The sequence below is a fragment of the Gobio gobio genome, assembly GCF_949357685.1.
Source record: "Gobio gobio genome assembly, chromosome: 14".
Lineage (NCBI taxonomy): Eukaryota > Metazoa > Chordata > Actinopteri > Cypriniformes > Gobionidae > Gobio > Gobio gobio.
Window position 1 is genome coordinate 16,675,386 of NC_137107.1, and position 22,455 is coordinate 16,697,840.

Genomic DNA, 22,455 nt, shown 5'->3' on the forward strand with positions numbered 1-22,455 from the left:
ACATAATTAGGGGGAACAAATAGAAAAGCTATATTGAGTTACTTCAGAGTCCCAGACCATACAATGATCCGAATTAAAAATGCAAGTGCAAATGCAAGAGGCTGTTAATGGTGGTGTGACCTCCTGCTGTCCCATATCCTCTCAGGACTGACGGGGGACTGCAGCATTTGTTCTCCCACAAGATCATGCCTTCAACTGTGGGAAAGAATCAAATTCTCAACAACATTAATCAGTATTGAAAAGATTGTATTTGTTTGCTGCCATCTCCTTAAGACATTAGAGCTGGCCTGAAATGTTGTATTTAATATCAAATTAATTATTAAATATCTTTTTTTAAATTACTATTATGAGGATATTATACCTAATACAGACCACAACTATGTTTCAATTCAGGTTTCTGGTGTCAGCAAGAGCAGGAAAAATGAAATGTCACAGCCATTGTCTCGTGGAAATGATCACGTGCACACTCCCCCTGCTGGAGAACAAAATATAACTATTTTGTATTGTTTATTATATAAATATTTTAATATCTACTCTACATTTAATAACAATCTCATCTAACAGTTTCAGCACACGACATCACTGGCCAACAAGACTAGTGTTTACAATCGAAAAATGTACATTTTCAGAGGGAATTTCAAGCATTAATATATTATAGACCAGACATAGCATATAGCTACTATTTGACTATTTAAAAAATGATAATGACACAAAATGTTAAATATTTCACGTCAGACTAGCATTGCAAATCTTTAAGAGGGTTCACTATTTATTTAATACATTCCAAATGAGCTATTTTATTGAAGAACAGCACGCATGCTCTGTACTGTACATATAGATTTAGTCAAGAAATGCTGATTTCAAGGCTCCATATTGAAATTGTGTTGTATTTCGTGATCGCTGTTAGTCACTGGGTTACATTAAACAGCGAGCATGTTTCCACAGGCAATTTTGTGTACAATGCATAACATATATTAAAGTTCTTTTGGCAAATGGAGTTAAGCCACACCTAGATCCTGCCCTATTTTCACAAAAAGGCACAAGCTTTTTCTTCAGCTACGTTTATGTGTGTGCCGGTGCTGTTAGTACCCGGCTGTGTAACTTGATAGGGGGCATCGAGAGGGATAAGGGAATGTTGAGTTGCAATGGAGCAGAGTACGATACAGGTAAACTGAATTACAACTTTAAACTGTTACTTTGTTGCAGCTCGAGGCGCTCGGCGCGCGAGCTCGATATTCGCTTCTTTGTTTTTAAAAATTAATATTCAATTTTATAACCGCTGTTCCCGAGACACGTAGTAATATTTGAAGTTCGCTAAAATGCCGAATTGATTCCTATCCAATCAAGCCAACGAAGACTTGAAAATATTGCCTCGTATTTCGCCGAGAAACTTTTATTTGTTTTGAGGCGTATTTGAAATTTCATCGACGCTGTATCGTTTTTGTGTGACGATTTATTGTTATATCAAGAGCGCGTGCGTTTGATATTTCGATTTTTTCGTTAATGATTAATTTCTTTGTGTGTCGTGTTGACTACCTAGATTCTCCCTCTTTTGCCCCCCACCCCCACATTTCACGTTTGCCCAAACATATTTTTGTTTTAATTTCTTATTTAAAACGATACGAATCGAGCACACAATTTTAAAGGGAAAGCTGCATTGTTTTTATTCACAATCTGTCGACACATTTTTTCGATGAAATCTCGCGGATATTAAGCATTATTTTAAAAATGAAACTTCTAGGAAGAGGTAAACTTGGTGGAGCTGCTTATTTTATTTGAGACTACTAAGTTTTTTCGTCAAGCTTAAGTTATTTGGTCGTTACACGAACCGTGGTATTATTATTATTATTTTTTAAATGTTGTGTTTTGCCACAATAACGTAATCTCGTTTAGATTTGTCAATGCTTTTAATATGAGATCATTCGTGTTGGCTAGAAATGCTAGGCTATAGCAGCTACATTTTTGTCATGATATATGAGACTTTTATGTATGTGGCAGTAGGAAGTTGGCTGAAAAATGTTGTTTCGCATATTGAATGAATACCAGTATTATTAAGCCTCAGAGAGCACCCGGATTGAGGATGTTGTTTATCACTGTTGTTATTGAAATTATATAAAATATATATATTTATTAAAAAAAAAATTTCAACACAGATATCAGCCCTTTTTTATTATGCATGCTAATAATTGTAAACAATTTTGGGCTCAGCCAAAACCCCCAAGGTCATTTTGGTTATTTTCTGTCTTTCTAAATCTTTCTCAAGCTCTCCATGTGTTTTTAGAATTGGGATGATACACTCAGTTTGGTGCTTGTTGGAGTGCATAAAGTGAAAAGTTGACTGTCACAGACGTGTATTGTGGTTTAACTGTAAGACTAGTTCTCTTTTTTTACCAGTAGGCGCGCGACATGTGGACGCCGAATGTTGTGGCTTCTGATTGGTCGGTTTTTCGGTGAAAATGTGGGTTCCCGGTGGGGGTGGGGCGGGGGTGATTGACCCATGACTGTGTATTACCTCGTGAACGCGTCCTGTGATTGACATGTTGAGTTAAAGTACTGAGAGCATGTCATGCCCAGGCCACGTTCAAGAGGCAATACAATGTTACTAAGGAAAACGGATGACATGCAATGCTGTGCATGTGTGAATCATGTCCCTTCTATGTGCATATTGCGTTATTTATAATATTTCATTAATATTTTAAGGTTGATACCAATAACAAATTAATGACAACGAAAACAGAAAGGTTGCCTATTGTTTCTTACAGTGCTTTAAGAGCTTCTTTCTTTATAATTTGTAATGGTTGAGAACTGCTCTGTTTGAAAATAGTCTGTACTGCTGACATTTTATAGTTTAAGTTCAGAAATTAACAACAAATTATATATTCTATCATAGTTAAAAAATATATGCTATTATCCATACGTGCACTGCCCTATTAACAACAAATTATAGTTAAAAATATATACTATTATCCATACATACACTGCCCTATTATCAAATATTGGTTTCAGATAAGTAAATTCCTATTAGGCTTTTGCATTATGTATAGCTTTAACTATTTTATTTTTAAAGCTCTTTTAGTATGCTAATACTACAACATTATCATTCTATTTGATAAGATATTAAAACAACAATAGTGATATTGTATTAAAACATTTTAATGTTGTCAAAATAATTTAAAAGAATACATTTAAACATGTTATACATTCATGCTTTTAACCAAAAATATGCGTTATCAAGAATTAAATGAGTCATCTTCATATGAATATACATATTTCTTTGAATAATTAGTTTTTGTGATATTCTCTGTGTAGCCTCTGCATGTTTTGTCCATTTGATCTATTATCAAATTAATTCATTCTGTTTAAAAAATAAAATAAAAATCATTGGCCTTTTGCATTATTTTATAGCTTTATTTAAATAAGTCTTTTAATTGTTTTATGTTTTTATTATATATATTTTTTTAAACTCTTAGTATGCTAATACAATAACCTTTTAAATAAGACATTACATCAACAACAATAACACTAGTATTAAAACATTTTGATGTTATTAAAATAATTTAAAATAATATTTAAACGCACTATTATACATTCATGTTTTTGACCAAAATATGTAATATCAACTGAACGTGCCAATCTTCATATGTATATTCATATTTATTTAAATAATTCGTTTTTGTGATATTCAGTGTGACCTCTGCATTTATTGTATTATTATTGTTTTATTTGTTTGATTTGTTTTTATTGTGTATTTTTTAAACTTAGTTTGCTAATACAATAACCTTTTAAATAAGATATTACATCAACAACAATAACACTAGTATTAAAACATTTTGATGTTATTGAAATAATTTAAAAGAAAATATTTAAACACACTATTGTACATTCATGTTTTTGACCAAAAATATGTAATCTCAACCGAATGTACCAAACTTCATGTATATTCATATTTCTTTATATAATTCGTTTTTGTGATATTTCAGTGTAGCCAATACAATAACCTTTTAAATAAGATATTACAACATCAACAATACTAGTATTAAAACATTTTATTGTTATTCAAATATATTTAAACATACTATTATACATTCATGCTTTTTGACCAAAATTATCAACTGAATTGTCTTCAGTATGTTGAAGATACATGAACCGATCTTCATATGTAATATCACAAACAAAAACATACAATATTTGGTGTAGCCTCCACGTTTATTGTCTATTTTTAGTTACAGAATGTACCTCCAGAACATTTTTATATTCGATAGCAGAAAACCACATTTTGGCATCATCTCTGTGGAATTTTTATGTTTTACTTTCTGCAACTCAAATAATAGAAAAATCTTTGTTTTTCCATTCCTATCAGGCCATTCCTAAGTAGATTAATACATTGGAATGTGTTTTCAACCATGGAAACTGTACTAAACAGTTCTGAGTTGGTTACCTGAAAATGATTAGTAATTTGCCACACTGTATATAGTATGTTTTGGGGGAGTTTGTCTTGGATTTGAGCAGAAATAGAAGACGACACATTAAATATTTTCTGTCTTACTGCTCAGCTGATTTGAGAAGATGGCAATGCTTGCTGCTCAGACAGATAATTTGAATCATGTGAAGGGTGTTTGCATATGTGTGTATTTGAGCTTTTGTATGCATACGTTTTCTTCCAGAGCTCTTATGAAGTGTTTGTGTAACGACAGCACTTCTATTTACTTAAAATATCTACACAGGAGCAAATTCCAAATGGAATGCATGAATTAATAAGTTGTTTTTTAACCACGGACTGCTTGTGAACTTGTGTAACTTATAATTTTGTGCTCTGACTTATTAAAGAGACAGTTCACCCAAAAATAAAACTTGTCATTTGCTCAGCCTCAAGTTGTTCCAACCTTTTAAGAGTTTCTTTCTTCTGCTGAACCAACAGTTGTTGGACCCCATTGACTTAAATAGTATTTTTCTTCTCCATATAATGGAAGTTAATGAGGCCCATAAACTGTTTAGTACTCGTATTCTTCAAAATATCATCTTTTGTGTTCAGCAAAAGAAAAAGTGTGGAACAACTTGAGGCTGAGTGAATGACAGATGTTTTATTTTGGGGTGAACTGTCTCTTTAAGGCTGAAGGTATTAAAGATGTTTCCTCAGCCTTATGTGGGTGACTTGATTTTGCTGTTCTCATATGTGCATTCAGACATGTTTATTCCCTAACCTGTTTGCTTTTGTGCGCTCTTGTGTTAATCAGTGGTTAGGTGCTCCTAGCTGCCTTCGAGGCTCCTTTGCCTTTTATAAGTCAGTGGGCTGCAAGCATGAATCCGGGGGTCCGACTCAGGTCTGGAAGCTTGGGGAGTTCTACTTCATGCGCTGTGGCCCTCAGGAGCCTGTGTGTATAGCTGAGGTCACATTGCTGTGGGAAGATCAGACGCAGCGCCACCTGCTGGCCAGTTCTAGACTCTACTTCTTACCTGAGGACACTCCGAAGGGCAGAGCAGTGGAGCATGGAGAGGTGAGAGATGGGGAAAGCGACATAGATAACCCGTTTCTAAGGGGAAAGCGTGCATAAGCACCACAATTATGCTCACATATTATCATTTTGAAGGTATATAGTAATATTTAACATATTTTGCAATTTGTGTGTTGTAAAATTTTACGTTACGGGATGTATACATCTCTGAAAATGGTGCCCACTGCAGTGGACAAACCTTTTAAAAGCCATTTTTGAAAGCATGATCCATCAGAAATCATTCTAATATGATGATTTGTTGCTCAAGAAACATTTATGATTATTAACAATGTTGTGTACAATTTTTATCAGGATTCTTTGATGAATAGAACGTTTAAAAGAACAGCATTTATTTGAAATGGAAACCTTTTGTAACATTATACACTACTGTTCAAAACTTTGGGGTCAGTAGCAGTTTTTCTTTTTTTTTTCTTTTTTTTTATTCAACAAATTAACTTTTATTCAGCAAGATGCATTAAATTGATCAAAAGTGAGCGTAAAGACATTTTATAATGTTACAAAAGGTTCCATTTCAAATAAATGCTGTTCTTTTGAACTCTCTAATTATCAAAGAATTCTGAAAAAAAAATGTACACCTTTTTTAACATTGGTAATAATAATTGTTTCTTGAGCATATTAGAATTTTTTCTGATCATGTGACACTGAAGACTGGAGTAATGATGCTGAAAATTCTCAAATATATTCAAAAAGAATTTTAAATTGTAATATTTCACAACATTATGGATTTTTAATCAAATGAAGCTTGAGCATAAGTTACTTGTTTTAAAAACAAACCTTTTGAGATCGGTTTTGTTGTGATTAATGCAATAAATGACTAATTTAATTACTTTTCCCTTGAAAAAGTAAAGTAAGGGATTACTCTTAATTTTTCTGTAATTTAATTAGTTACTTCTGATGTAATTGCATTAAACTGTATAGACTAGAACAATTCTATATAAAACAGTAGTGGATTTAACTTCAATATTTTTAACGTCTAATGTTAAAATATGGTTCTAATAACCTCCAATTTTTTTTTCTCTGTTCAAGAATAATTTTATATTTATTTGAAAGAATTTGTTTGGGGTAAGTACTTACTGAAGTAAAAAAAAACAAAAAACATTAACACTGTTAGCCAGAGGAGAACTGGCACCCCAACTGAGCCTGGTTTCTTTCTCCATTCTGTCACCTGATGGAGTTTTGGTTCCCTGCCTCTGTCGCCTTTGGCTTGCTTAGTTGGGGACACTAAATATTCAACTATTACTGATCAGCTCATTTCAATTATCATAAAGTCATAATTAAGAGATACAATGTTGAAAATATGATTTTAAATGTCCTCATTATTAGATAAGATTTAAAAAAATATGATTTTAAAAGTCATAATAGAATGTCATAATTTTGACTTTTTATCTCACTAAGTCATTGTGACATGAACAGTTGAAATTAGGAGATAACAATTAAAAATTTTAGATTTAAAGTCAAATTATGATTAAAAGTCCTAATTATGATAAGTCTAAATAATGACCAAAACACACAAAGACATTTAAGAGATCATGCTTGTTTTGATTTTTTAAAAATGCGCTTTAAAGTTTTTGATTCACACTTATAATACTAATAATAATAATAATATATACATTATTGTTTTCCTTTTGTGCAATATATTTTTTTATAACATTTGTTAACATTTTGTCAGCAAATACATTTTTATTTTTATCTTTATCTTATTATTTTAAAATTATATATAATATTATTAATACAATAATAATAAAAACCTATATTAATAATTGTGCACCGATAATAATTTGACTGAGCACCAAATCAGAATATTAGAATGATTTATAAAATATTATAAAAATTATTTCAAAAATCTTTTTTGCCAAGTATTTCGTTAGTTAACATGAGCTTATAATGAACTGCACTCCTACAGCATTTATTAATTAACTCTACAACACTTTCTCTTAATTATTTAAGAGTTTGTATTATTTAAGAGTTATCTTAATAATTTAAAATCTTAATAGATCTATAGAAATTGTGATAATGCTTAATTTTGTCAAGGAACTTGATCCAAACATCACAGCATTGCATTTCTTATGTTTCCATGTGAATGTGGCCTTACAAAAGAGAATATAAAAGCAAATCCCTCTTTCTGTTGTATACAATTGGAAAAACTGCCGTTAACTAGCAATATTTTTAGTAACTGTGATTTAAGCACTCTAACCACTCTAACCTTAAAATAATGAGTTTTTGAATTGGTAATGCTTTCCTATAGCTCAAACAGTAGAGCATGGCGCTAGCAACGCCAAGGTCATGGGTTCGATTCCCAGGGAAAGCAAGAATTGACAAAATGTAAAATGTGTACCTTGAATGCAATGTAAGTCGCTTTGGATAAAAGCGTCTGCCAAATGCATAAATGTAAATAAATGTAAATGTAATGAACATAAACTAGTGCTTTTATAGTTTATTTTGGACAATCCAGTCATATGCTGAGCAAAACTCCTCTCAGATTCTTTCATCTGAAATTGAAAGATACTCATTCATTTGCTGTATGAAGTAGTCATGGCTAAACCAGACGCCATTTTAAACATGTTCCTTGTAATGTTTTAACCCATTTTGAAAAGAAAATAAATGAGTAAGGAGAAATACTAAAGCTTTTCAGAGTTTTCATTGTAAACAATTGAATGTGAGAATGTCACAGAGATAAGCATCTAAATGTCAACTGGGCTTTTACCCTCTTTTTTTTTTTTTTTTTTTTTTTTTTTTTTTTAAAGCAGTTTGAGCTGGTTGTTTTTGCCTGAGGTGACGAGTCTCTTATTGTTAACTAGATTAACATAGGAAAAAGGGAGAGGCTTGTCTCTAGAATTCGCTAAAGGTGTTCAAATATCTCAGGCTATAAATCAAAACCCAGTCCTGCCTGTAAGCTCATGTGAATGTATGAGACGCGTCGTTTCGTGCTGTAGATGTTTACTTGGTGTTTTCTATGTGTTTCTTTGCGCAGGATGAAGTCCTCGCTGTATCAAAAAAGATTGTAGTCAGAGTGGAGGATCTGGTGAAGTGGACTTGTCAGGAACCGCCACAGTGGAAGTGCAGCAGTCAAATCATTCATGGGCCTCTGATGTCTGATGGGTCACAAGATGCTAGTTCTCCACAGGAAAGAAAAACAGAGAGTGACGGTGAGTGATGAAAAATCCTGCGTTTTCTTTACTCAAGGCGTAAGGACAGTCTGAACAGTTGGAGAGACACAATTCTAAAATTTATCAGGGTCCTGCTTTATATTATGTGTCTTTAAACTAATATTACAAAAAATGAATGGAGGGCATCGATGTCACTTTCCCGCCGGAGCACGCCCCCTCAGCCAGGAATGAGTGGCAGAAAAGCTGCTGCGTGACTGGATTTAATAGGGGAAAACTCGAGTAAAACAAACGATTATCAGTTTAAACTAGAGGTTGGACTCGATATAGTGTTCCTTACAACTTACCAAAGATCCAGTGATCCATGTATATTGACATGCCGCCAGATTTCGATACATAAAAATGTATCACTCTCAGTCATCACAATTTCGAGAGTGAATCCCGCATGTAAAAATGTGGAAAATAAAACCTCAGATGAACAACAACACATGTCATATGCCACCATGTCATTATTTATTTAGCAAAAATAAAGTTAGGACACCCTTACTGTGTCTTTTTGCCACTCAGCGGGAGGAACCGCAGTCACTCCGGCCAACAGTGACGTCTAAGGCATACCCTCTATTGTTCGGTACAATGCTCATTATATTAGGCTTGTTTGAGATGAGCAAAATCTGCGCAGAACCGATCACCGGTGATCAGCGCGAGATGCATGACGGTTAGAAAAGTGTCCGAGGGAGTCTGATGTCATGCTGACGTATGTCAAAAAACTCTCGCGAGCGAAAGGCGGATGGGTCGGATTCTGCAGTCGAGCGCAGTTGCTCTCCACCGACTGCGCTGAGCAAAGGCATGATGGGAAACTACTTGCTGACGACACAGCTTAATGCTTATTGGTTTAAACAACCGTGATTTATGGTTCTTTTTTAAAATGTTTGATTTTAAAACTCTGATATCATGTTTTTATGTTTGAATATTCCCAAACTCTCGGACAGTGCGATCTCTATGTGGGTTATGTAATTGTTGTCATATATTTAAAAAATATATAAAAACTAGTATGGCATTAAAGTAAAAATGGTTGATAAACACGTCTTTAGAATGGAAAATCGAATATTCATCATATTTATTTTCATGTAAAAGCAAAAGAACTTAAATTACATCCAGTTTATCAGCAACAAAGCGCACGAGTGTGAATCCCGCGATATCCGCCTTTGATCTCGCAGGTGTCTGATCCACTACGAGAAGAGAGAACTGTCCGTCTTGCCTGCTCTTTTTTCACTCCTCCCCTCACCGCAGCCGCCTAGGTTCGGCTGAATTTCAGGCGAGGCGCATCTCAAACAAGCCTATTGCAAAATACTTGCTAGTATTGAGGTGGGATGACCCATTCAGTTTAGCACAGGTGTGGTGGTATGGGTAGGTTTAAGGGTGGGCTAAAGTGTAACGGAAGGGCCAACAGTGTAATTATAGATTTAACTACAGCTACAGGTATTTTTTTTAAATACAAGTACAATGCAAAAATGTGTTTTCACATTGAAGTGCATTTGATTTAATATTAATTTTACTACATAGTAGTTAGACACTTAATATAAAGTGGGTCCTTTTATCAGCTTGGCTCATGAATATTAATTGTGTTGTTTTGTAATTAATATTCAACAGACCCAGGTGTCTTGCCTTATTTGTTGAGAGGCAGATAGACATGAATGTTGATTGGACCTTTTTTGTACACATTTTGTTTACTCTTTATGAAATTCTTTCAATAATTTTCTGTTATATTCTGTATTGTATGAAGTATTATTTATGTACTATTATAGTATTTATTAAAATTTGAATATATAATATTTTATATATATATATATATATATATATATATATATTATGTATATGTGCATAAATAAATTTATGTATAAATAAATAATATTATTATAAATATTAATTATTATTATTAAGCCTTAATTTTTTGTTTAGTTTTACTAAGCTTAAGTTGAAGAACCTATGTTATGGCAGTTAGTTGCCAAACCAACATTATAATTTAATTTAAGGTTTTTGTATATTATTTATTTATTTTCTATTTTAAGTTTTTCATTAATGTTTGTTTTATTTTAGCTTTTTTAATTAACGAAAACTATTTGTAATAGTTTTAGTTTTGGTCAATAGCAGCAAAATCGCTAAGTATGTCTTGCCTTATTTTCTTATGAAACTTGCATTGTTTGAGTTAGGCTTTTGTCAGGAAGTGAATAAAGAGGAAGGCTTATGAAATTGTCCATTGTGTCTGTTTTTCAGCCTAAAGCCAACTGAACACACATCACATTATAGTTAACTGTAAGTAAGAGTCAAATGTGTAAATAGGAACTTCCCAGGAGGTCTTGTAGGCAGCATTTTGTGAGATTGTGATAGAATAGAAATGACATTTTAAAAGTTTACTTTTTTTAAAAATAAAAATGGAGCTACTTTTAATTTTAAGGGGGGACCCGAACGTGAATAATTCCGATCACTGTGGTTCAGCTTACAAACATGTAAGATAACCCTGGATAATGTAGTTGAGCCCAGGGATTGTCGCTGATATTGATATTGATTGATGGTTATATATTCTTAGTTTTTTTTTTTTTTTTTTTTGCCCTTGAGCATTAAAGCAGATGTGAGGGTGTTGTTGACACTGTTACTGATCATAATTTGAATGTATGACCTGACACTTGTGTTTTGTGTTCTGTTTCAGATGAGTCTCTAGAAGTACGGCAGAAGGTGAAGGTTCTCAGTTACCCCCAGTACTGCCGCTTTCGTTCCCTTCAAAGACGTGTGCCGGATCAGGCTAGCTGCCCTGATCTGCAGGACCCTTATCTGCTGGCTCTGGGGGGAATAAAAGTGTCCCTCCAAAACACACGAGTCCTCTACTGTCGGGATACCTTCAACCACCCTACTCTAGACAGCAATGCTAGCATACTGACACAGCTTGGTGAGTAACACACTCTTGTTGGATTGTGACATTATTCATTAGGGCTAGGTTACAAATATTGATTTCTCGATTTTAATCTATTCTCATTTTAATAAACCGATATTGATTCGTAAAACCCAAGAATCTATCAAAGAATTTTAGTTGATTAATGCACAAAGTATTGTAAAAAATAAGCTTTGTGCTTTGTTACTTCTGATATGAAACAAAACAAATTTAATTATGAAATTCAAACACTAAATATGCCGCTTTTTAAAGTGGCACGACAGATTGCTGTAGCGCCTCAGTTCAAGCAAAGCGGCAGCACCGAGCGCAACATGAACCGATCATCTCTTCCACTCTATAACATGAACACGGCATAAACATGAATGAACATCCCTATTTGGTACCAAGTCGTTACTTTAATTTTAAAAACGTAACGGTACCAGACTTTCTGCAATACCGATGACCGAGTCAATCCGTTACCCTCTGATAGGTGGCTGCTTTTAAACGCTTCCATGCATATTTGGTAAGATCATCAAAGGTTTCTTTTTACAACGTGTTTTTGCTGCATTGAGCTTTTTAGCCAATCACATGCATGTTCGTTGAGTGTGGGAATGCAATGGGCTTAGTCAGAGAATTTGCACAGTGTGAGCTCCAATAACCAAAGTATAAAGACGCTGTAAATAAGAGTTTCATTGTGCAATATAGACTGCAGTGTAGAGTTTTCTCACAGTCAGTGAGCTTGTGGTTTGGCTGAACTGAAGTGACATCAGTTTATCTGATTATAAAGGGAGTGCTCTTTGCTCACTTTCTGTACATAACCCATTCATAATTTTTCATGCTGCTAAATACACACTGGAAAATTTCGGGAGTGACAACCATATTAAAATATGAACTGAATTTGAAATTGTGATGTTTGACGACAAATGGTACAAAAAAATCTGGTATTTTAAAATAGATCTGTGCATAAGTCTTAAAGTGCAATAGACCTACCACTTGTTCTGTTCTTCTTTAATGTAATTCATTCACATTAATATTTAACTAGAAAGGAGTGTGTTATATATTGGATTAGTTTGTACTTTATTAACGTTGTGAAAAGTGGAATTTCACATAGAAACCCCTAATATGTACCACGTATTCTCTTATTTGAATTTTATGGGACGGTTTACTTTGTTTGGTAAAATGATTTTGCATGTTGTGACCAAAAAAAGCCAAAAAAGTGAAGTACTGTTGCCTAAAGATGCTATATGTTTCTGTCCCAGGATGCACCTCCCTCAGTCTGAAGGGGAGACCTCGTAAAAGAAAGGGCCTGGATGGCAAAGGATCCGATCTGCAAAACAATAACCATTTATCAGAGTCATGGATGGAAAGAATGAAGGTATACTGTGGAGTTTGCATCTAAATTTGATGTATATACCTGTTTATGAATACCGATCTGATGGCTAAACAGGATGTTTTAAGATTTTGAACAAATAGTGAAGAATACTGTGTCACTGAGTGCTTCCTGTTTTGTTTTGTTTTTTTTTGTCTTTGATGTCTTGACTTCCTTTCACACCATTTGTGTCATCTTGTGCATTGCACCAGTTTTTATCATAATTTTAGTTAAAAAAAAACTTGGGTAAAAATGTATATTATATTTTATGAAAGAGTTAAAAGCCATTTACTAAACAAACCAGATAACAGATTACATTACAACAATTGATTTGAAGCAAAATATGGAAATGGGAGTCGAAAAAGAAAAAAGGCACAAGGCTGAGTTTCTGTATGGTAGCTACTTTTATGTAATCAAATCTGTTTTAAAATGCATAAATACAAGCACATACCATTAAAATAACTTCCTTAAGAACACCACTGCTGTTTCCCATGCTCTAACTAAAATATCCAATTTTAACTTTAGTTAATATTGTTAGTAAGTTTAGTAGCTAGTTAAGGCCCCGATATACTCACAGCTTTTTTTCCGCTCTTCGCTTGGGGGTAAAACAAAGTTTGAAATACATGAGCTATAAGCGAACATTCGACGCCACCCACACTACCGAGAGCGACGTTAGATGAATATGTAAATATGTGCTGCGCATTTTTCTCTCAATAACAAAATAAACACACAACAAAATTGAGAAAACGGCAAGCGTTTTTTCATTTACATGAGCTCTGCAATTCGGCTCTCTTGTAAAGTCATGCCACAGTTATTTATATAGCACTTTTATACAATACATTGCTTAAAATCAAGCTTTACAGTATCAAACATAAAAAAACGGTGTCAGTGTCTCGTTTCATCAGAAGTATTACTTAATTTTCTACTTTAAAGCAGCTCTCCCAGTGTGTTCATGTTTTAATTTGCGGACATCTGACATTGACGGACACCTTTGCTACAGACCAATGCCACAGTTGACACCGACCAATGGTAGTACAAAGGTGTTTACCAGCCGTAGCAAACTTTTCCAGAAAGTTTGCTTTGGCAAGCTGTTTTGAACTCCCAAAACAGACTCCAAATAAACTTGTTTTGTGTGTTTGACTTCATGCTGCGCTGTGCGGACCGTTTGGCATATGACATCAAAAATACAGAGAGAGCGACTCGAAAGCTCTCACGATTCTTGATGTTATACGCCAAACGGTCTGTGCAGCATGTTGTTGTTTTTTATTTATATGACGTAAGATTTACTTGGGCAGCGTGGACCGAGCCTGAAATGTCTCACGCCAAATCTTGCAAAACTTCAGAATATCCCTGCTTGCTGGGTAGTTGCAGCATTTTTTTTTAAAAGTTCAAATTACAATTGACCCTTCGCAAAGACCCACCCCCCTTAGTTACTGTTGCTGTGTCCGACAAGCCATGGTGCTCTCACTTCACAAATCGTTCTCACATTGTGAAAAATACATTGCGGAGCAAAGAGGACCCTAACAATGCACCAGCAGACAATGCAGAGCAGGTTACTTTTGGTATGAACTCTCAGCTTTCTATTATTATTATTATTATTATTATTATTTTATTTGTATTTTTTTAAGAAATTCAAATAATAAATACTGTTTTGTGGCTCCTTAATGTACGTTAAAGACCGATCGCTGTAGCGCCTTAGTTCAAGTGGCATGTGAACCAATTTCTCTTCCTCTTCCTACAAGCTATTGCACAAAATAAAACATGAGTGAACACCATAAGGTATGTTGTTTCAACTGTGGAAAGACGTCAATACACAACATTTTTCTAATTCAAGTCCACAGTTAATCTACTAACTCACCCCTCTGGTTTATTTGTGGGACAAAATGGCAGATTCGGTGTTATGAATGGTCAGATCGCCTGTCAATCAGGTGAAGGGTGAATTGCCTTTATAGAAATATGACATTGCCAGTGTTGGGAATGTTACTTTGGAAATGTAATGGGTTACAGATTACCCTATTTAAAATAAGTAGTGTAGCCATTTCAATTACTTTATTAATGTAATGTAACTGATTACATTTTGATTGTTTCTAAATTTCTAATGTTTTCTTGTCTAAAGTTTTCCTCTGTTCATCATTTAAAAAAAATTAAACCAGGCAGGCTTAACCTTACAGTAGTACTTAACTCTGATTTACTGTCAGACTTTCATCACTTGAATTAAGATTCTGTGTGTTGTTAGTATGCTACAATGCTAAAACAACTGTAATATTAGATCTGACATGGTTGCCAACCTTATTCAAGGAGGAAAAATGTTTTTTCTGTCAAAGGGTTCATAAATAGAAGTGTGGCCGGTAAAGATGTCTTTAACTAGCTAGCAGCGGACTAGCTAATTTGTTATGAATGGAGATTAACATCGTTAAATAAACTACGGGACATGCATCAAGCAATACAGAGCTAAAATACATCTTGAATACACATTAGGAGCATGGTGTGGCAGGCGGGAGAATGCCTTTTTTACTTTATTTAATGACTGCTTACAGTTAACTGTAGGCCAAGCTACCATACCTGCAGATCAGATTCAACATTGAAACCTTTGATTTTATAGTTGGCAAAAATATTTTGCACTGAACTGTTATATTTGCATGCTTTTCTGATTATGTTTAAATGTTCCAGCACTGGAATGCATTTTAATCACTCGTCATGGTGGCAACTTTCAAGGTTGTAGCCTAAAGCTTTCAGCAACAATGTCAATTTGATGTAGCTACTTGGGTGACATGGTTTATTGCAAATTCAAACAAGGGAGCCAATCAAAAGCATCAGAATAGCAACGCTTTACTAAACAAATGGCAAAGTCTTTAAATGGCAGAAGGCATCGTGCACATCAAAAACAGGCAAAGCAACAAATTAATATTATTTAACATATCCTAGCTTTTTACAGGAAATATTCTGATGTAACCCCCTTTGTATTCATTAACATTATCTGTAATTTAATTACACAATTTTTTTCTCAGTAACTCTAACTGTAAGTAACTGTAATCTGTTAGTGTTACATGTAACTAGCAACTCCCCAACACTGGCCATTGCTTAGCAACCTCAAGCTCATGTAGGTTTACTTTATCCTGCAAGGGCATGTCTCTAAAAGTTTTGAATGGGATTTTAGCTTCCACAACCGACAGGTGCGGTCACGCTTACCACTTTTGGTTGAATTTTCTGGATTCAAAATCCAGACATTTCAATAGAAGTCAATGCAAAAGCGAAAACATTTACCCATGCAGAGGTTCAAGTTGACCAGCAGAAAGCTGCTTGGTCTGAGTGACTTCTATGTGAGCTGTGCTTCATGCATCGCTACACTATTAATACACTCCCTGTAGACAATGGACATTTTTTTGCTCACAAAATGTTGCTAATGTGAACGCACCTTAGTGTTTCGCTCTGTTGCTATGTATCAGTTACTGAAGGAAAGATCTTCTAATGTGTTGTAACTTTTTTGTCCTGTAGGAGAATGTGATGGGCAGTGTGGAGATGCATTGGGATGGGAACTGGCTCCCACATCCAGAAGAGCAGCTTTTCCTGGATCAGTTATTTATCTTTATGGAGCGGAGGGGTTCGCCTATAAGCAAAGTTCCCAACCTGGGTTTCAAAAAGAGTATGCACCATTCACTTACTAGAATAACTTCTGTGTAGTTTTTTTTTTTTTACCATTATTAAGTCATTAATTTACCAAGCTGTTTTCCTATTTGCCCACAGTTGACCTTTTCCTCATGTATTCAGTAGTAAAAAGACTGGGGGGATATGAGAGGGTAAGTTTGTCATGTCGTTTCATTACTTGGCCCTGATGAGTAAGCTGTAATCCATCATAACGGAATGAAAGAGTTAGCGGTGAGCTCAGTAGTGTGAGTCAGAACCATTGTCCTCCCCATCGCCTGCAGGTGACATCACACCGTTTGTGGAAGACCGTGTACAATGAGTTGGGTGGAAGCCCAGGCAGCACCAGCGCTGCCACCTGCACAAGGAGGCATTATGAAAGGTGAGCATGAAGCTCTGATTACCGCAACAATTCATTCCCGCTGCATCAGAGGGCTTTGCTCAACTAACTGAATGCCCATTTTCTCTGTCGATCAAATTCTAGGCTGATGCTTCCATATGAACTGTATATAAGGGGAGAAAACCCAGAACTTGGCAAGCCCAGAGCTACATCGGTCTCACCCACTACCATCAAAAAGACTGTACGGGGCAGAGGGGTGTCAAACAGCCCAAAAAAGAATGTTATTACAAACCAGGTGAGGGTTTTATAGCACAAGAAACACTTGCTGTGGTGACTTTTATTTTGACTGCACTGAGAACGTCGCATTCTCAGTCTTCATTAGATTACAAACTGTTTAACAGGCCTGTCTAATACGTTATTAGATAGAACTGTTATACAAAGAAAGTAGACCGTATATGAAAACGTATTGGGGTTTATCATGTGGTTGATGTCCAATGTCGCTAGCTGAGCAGAAATACATAATCATGTTTCGCTTGGTCCCCTCAAAGTTGCGTTGGATTTTCTCCTTAGCGTAAAGGTTGAGAGGTCCATCTATCACTGTTTTCCATGAAGAGTTAGTTTCTGGAGTAAATTTAGGCTATAATCTGTATCTGATATTGGGCTGGGTTAGAGCCTACTCTAAAGTAGGAGCTAAATTAGTTGAAATCATTCCTAGTTCCTGCGGTGTGAACACACCAAAATCTGGTACATCAATGTACTGTAGTTCTAAAGGTTCCTCTGGTGCGAAAGCCCCTAATTATGGTTAATTATGCCACATCCAGGTTCTTTGTAAACTGGACTTTGTTTCCAGACAGACTAATAAAAAAGTATTCATGAGTATAACTAAGGTTACCTTTCTTTGCCCTTCTATTTTTTAGGCCCCACCACCAGATGGTGTTGTTGTTGTTGTACGTAAGAGAGGAAGACCACCTGGAAAACGCAATGCTAAAGTTCTTGCCAGAGGCAGAGTTGGAAGACCGCCCTTGCATCCCAAACCTCCTTCAGAGAAACTAGCAAGACCCCATCAGGAAATTGTCCAGCCATTGACTATTTTTCAAGAACTGAAGCTCACCAACCATCCTCACGGCCAGGGTCTGTCCCTTGTATCCTCTACTCCAGTGCCCCACCAACCCCTGCTGGGACGAGATGTGAAGATAGAGACTGTAGTAGAACCTCAAGCTCCCTCTTTTCTGTCAGTTCCTTGCAAGTTGCTGGCAGGTGGTTCCCTGGAAGGATTCAGTCCCACTAAAGGACTGTGTCCTTTGGACCTCTTTAGAGCCCGTCTGGGCCTTAATGGAGCAAGTACTCATGAGGTAACGCCTCAAAATTCTTCTACACCCCACCAGACAATTATTGTCCATCAGCCCAAAGTCAGTATGCCCGAGACACCTGAGAGTCTTCAGCACCAGTGTTCCGGGTGTAGTTTGGATCCCTCGTCCCAAAACGGAGGAATTGCCGTGACCAGAGCTCCCCTGCCCCCACTTAGGATCCTTCCGCTTGACATCGGCTGTAGTCTACAGTTGCGTCAACTGATGCGCACCCGCCTTGGCTCGACACACATGAACACCTTCACCAAGAGACTTTCCGAAGTTCTGGCTCAGGATCTCAGCAAGACCTCCCAACCCAACGGGAGTGCTCCTCAAGAGCAATCCCTTCCACTGAACCTAAGCAAGAGAACCATTACCAAGAGGTCTGCTGGAGACATGGAGCTCACAGAACTGCAAGGTCAGGATGTCCAGTCTATGAACAAGAGACCAAAGGTGGAAACGGACGATCTCGGAGCATCTCTAAAGTGGAATGGCATGTCCTTTCTGGTGCCTTTGAACCAAGATGAGCCAGCTGACCTCAGCTCTCCTAGCAGGGCCAGAGCTTTAGTTCAGGACAGGACCAATGTGGCTTTGACTCTTCCCGAAGCCACTTGTTTCTCTTTAGTGCCCAAATTGGATGTCCCTCTTGAAAAGCCCTACAGTATTGGTGCTTCCCCAGACACTTTACCTTGTATTTATCACGTGAAACAAGGGGAAGACAAGACCAGCGCAAACACAGTGACAGTTAAGAACCAACCAGAGAGCGCATCTCTGGATCCAAATCTAGAACCTCAATCAAACAGTGACCTCTACTCGCAGTGTGTACCTACTGATGATATCAAAGAGTCGGATGCGGTTTCCTCTCTTAAAGTACTCTCTAGTTCCCTCCTTTCAAAGCCATCTAGCTGTTAGCATGCAGGCATGGGAGCGTTACTAACTCTTGCATACTTTATCACTCCTCTCAGCCTTTCCCGCAAACACGTTTGTGTTGTGTATGATCAAAGAGACCGTTCTGCAGATGCATTGCTATCTGCTAAGTACCTGCTTTTAAAACACTACTAAACTTTGAACTGATGCAGGTGGCCATGGTTTTACCAAAGATAAGGTGCCTTGAACTTGATTATTCTATATTTTAGTACTTTTTAAGTTGAAACGTATGCTGTAGGTAGTGGATCATCAAGTGGCCAGCCAATAAAGGACATTTAATATGACTCGTGGAGCATTTGATTTCTTTGAAAAAAATACAAATATTTAAGAAAAACATGGACACAGAATCTGGGTCTGGTTACTGTTGGATCCAGATATCAAAAACATTGTGACATCCTTGCAGAAGATTTGGTCAGCTACTGTACTTTTTCCTTAGGCATAAATGCTTTGTTTATAAATGGTCATTTTGTTTTTATTTGATGATAAAACAGTGTCATTTTGGTGGTGTAGGTCATACTCTGTTATTATTTATCTGTTTTACACCTTTATCTAGATTCTTCTTTACTGTTGGGCAGTGTGCCTTTTTTTCTTTTTCTCTGTTCTCTTTGTGTGTATTTGTTAAATCTTGCTATTTAAGAAATGGGCACCATATGACCTCTGTGCTGGATCTTATATTTTCCCTAGCAACTCTTTTTAGAACAATGTACTGTATTGTGCAAACGGTATGCATATTTTGGGTCCCAATGCAAATTTCCTTTTTTGTTGTTTTTCTTTCATTATTTTAAAAGTGCATTTTATTTACATATAGTCGTATATTGTAGTTAATGACAATTTGTGTTCCTGATAAACCATCGAATGGTTTACCATAGACAACATTGATATGTGTGTTTACAGAGAGACCGATGTAGAACCACCTGTTGTGAGAAAATGGGTAACTTAATTTGCTTTTCACTCCTCATTTTAGACCGACTTCTCGATGCAATGTATTTCACAGGTTTACAGATGACAAATTATATTTAATAATTTTCACTTGGTTTGCTATAATGAATAGTGATGAATTACTTGTGTAAAACACATTTGTATGATAATTCTTTTATTCTGTTGGTTGTATTTTTCTTTCATTTAATTTCTGTACTTGAAAGGCAGCCAAACAGAACGCTAATCCCTATTTAATGTTCTATAAACTTGTAATACCACCAGGTTACAAAACCTTTTTTTTTTTTTTTTCTTATTTTGCATGCTAATGGAACATGGACTCTGTGACAGACTGTCACTGCAGACATGTTTAAACACTGAATATTTATAATAAAAAAGTATGTACTTGCATGCGGTTATATTTTAATTGCTGAAAGCTTCTTACACTTTAAAGAGATTACATGATTTATTTTGCTGTAGTAACAATAGCTACTGTAAAATAAGTTGTGATCTTTAAAGTGGCAGAAGCTTTGTGGTTTCATTTATTTATTTTACGACAGCGCCATATTAAAAAAAAAAATGGTTTATTGTACTGTTGTTTAAAAACCTCACAATTGCTCAGCTGATGAAACACCTTTCCAAAAGACTTCAAGTGGAGTTTTAAAGGAACACACCAACCTTTTGGGACTTTAGATTATTCACTGTATCCCCCAGAGTTGGATAAGTCCATACACACCATTCTCATCTCCGTGTGTGCCATAACTCTGTCTGACGCACTCACCGCTATCTTAGCATAGCACAAAGACTGGAGGTAAATGGCTCCAGCTAGCCGACTGCTCAATAAGTGACAAAATAAGGCCAACATTCTCCTATTTATATGTTGTGATGTGTATAGTTACATCGTGTACTAAGACCGACGGAAAATGAGAAGTTGTGATTTTCTAGGCCGACATGTCTAGGAACCCTAGACATATTGGGGTTCATCAAAGTGATCAAAGCTCTTGGATCATTCCTGCGTAATAATCAGGAGCTGTGAGCCGTCCCATGAGTGCAGCGGCGCAATGATATTACACAGCGCTTGAAAATAGGCTAACTTCCGTCAACATAACCAACGTGACAACCGGCTTACAAAGGGAGAGCGCTGGGACTATTTTCAGCCGCTGCGTAATATCATTGCGCCGCTGCACTGTCACTTAATGAGCAGTCAGCTAGCTGAAGCCATTTACCTCCAGTCTTTGTGCTAAGCTAGGCTAGCAGTGGGTGCGTCAGACAGAGTTATGGCACGCATGGAGATGAGTGGTGTGAATGGACTTATTCCCCATATCCCCAGAGTTAGATGAGACAAAGTCACAAAAAGTCGGCGTGTTCCTTTAAGTTTCATTTTGTTGTTTTGCGAGTTATTTTCCTTCGCGTAAAATTCAAAATGGCGTCTAGCCTATTTAACCCTTATGTGCTGTTGGGGACGTTTTCAGCCACTATGGGGTGTTTTTGAGTCTTAATTTGGCCATAACTTTCTCTGTGTTTCAGCAAATGGAATGATTTTTGGTGACATCTTATTTTGACTTCAAGAACTCAACAGTAGACTGTGGGCAAATTCACTACCCTTTCAGTTCAATTCACTACCCTTTCCAAATCAGTGACATAATTTATGAACTTGGCAATTAAAGAGTTAAAATCCAGATTTTTTTTTTTTGGTTGATTAACAGATTTATGCAAAAAAATAGTTTTAAATATTTATCTGATACATTTTTAAAGCAGTTTAATTTAATGGATGTTTTCATCCACGAACATAACGAAAGGGTAGTGAATTTGAACAATGCACAAGGGTTCAGTAATAACTGCATTAACTATATGGTTTGGTAAGGGGAGGGCCCTCAACCACTGTGCAGTAGCAGCCTGTGGCCAACAGGGTGCGACATCATCTTATGTTTAAAAGGCCATCCAACAACCTCTAAGAGTTGAACTTCCAAACATAAAAATGTACACATATATAGGCCTAATCAACATTTGCTACAAAGCTGTTAATACAGATTCCTAGATCAGTACCTAGAATCAAACTAGTCAAAATTGGCTGTCAATCCAATCAAAGCAGAGATGAAGATGGTGAAGATATCTGCAGGGATCTCTGCTTGAACAGGTTAGGATTTATAAACAGTTTCCAAAAGTAGGCTTCAGACAAGACAAAATACTAGACGCAGTCTTTCATGTGAGGATTTTTGTTATAGGACTGAATAAATTGGACAGCTCCCCTCCCCTCTCCCTTGTTTTTTTTTTTTTTTTGGACATAACCCACGGGTCTTTCCGCTGGTCAGGCTCTTTGTTTTAACTTAAAAGGCTCTCCATGGGTCTCGCTTTCATATGTCTGGTATGTGG

At 36.1% G+C, this 22,455-nt stretch overlaps 1 protein-coding gene across 3 annotated transcripts; it reads left to right on the forward strand.

The window, feature by feature from the left end:
* The first annotated feature begins 1,011 nt into the window (after nucleotides 1–1,011).
* LOC307137808 (uncharacterized protein) lies at nucleotides 1,012–20,672 on the forward strand. 3 transcript variants are annotated; one of them, XM_079835770.1, is made up of 10 exons: nucleotides 1,012–1,166; nucleotides 5,235–5,495; nucleotides 8,485–8,659; nucleotides 11,325–11,561; nucleotides 12,803–12,918; nucleotides 16,408–16,555; nucleotides 16,657–16,709; nucleotides 16,839–16,936; nucleotides 17,039–17,189; nucleotides 17,812–20,672. In XM_079835770.1, exons 1-10 carry the CDS (start codon nucleotides 1,146–1,148, stop codon nucleotides 19,150–19,152), a joined length of 2,601 nt encoding a protein of 866 aa, XP_079691896.1. In that variant the 5' UTR covers nucleotides 1,012–1,145; the 3' UTR covers nucleotides 19,153–20,672. The 3 variants fall into 3 exon arrangements, with proteins under 3 accessions (XP_079691896.1, XP_079691897.1, XP_079691895.1); XM_079835771.1 differs by lacking the exon at nucleotides 5,235–5,495 and having other exon boundaries at nucleotides 1,041–1,166; XM_079835769.1 differs by lacking the exon at nucleotides 1,012–1,166 and having other exon boundaries at nucleotides 5,166–5,495.
* The last annotated feature ends 1,783 nt before the right edge of the window (nucleotides 20,673–22,455 follow it).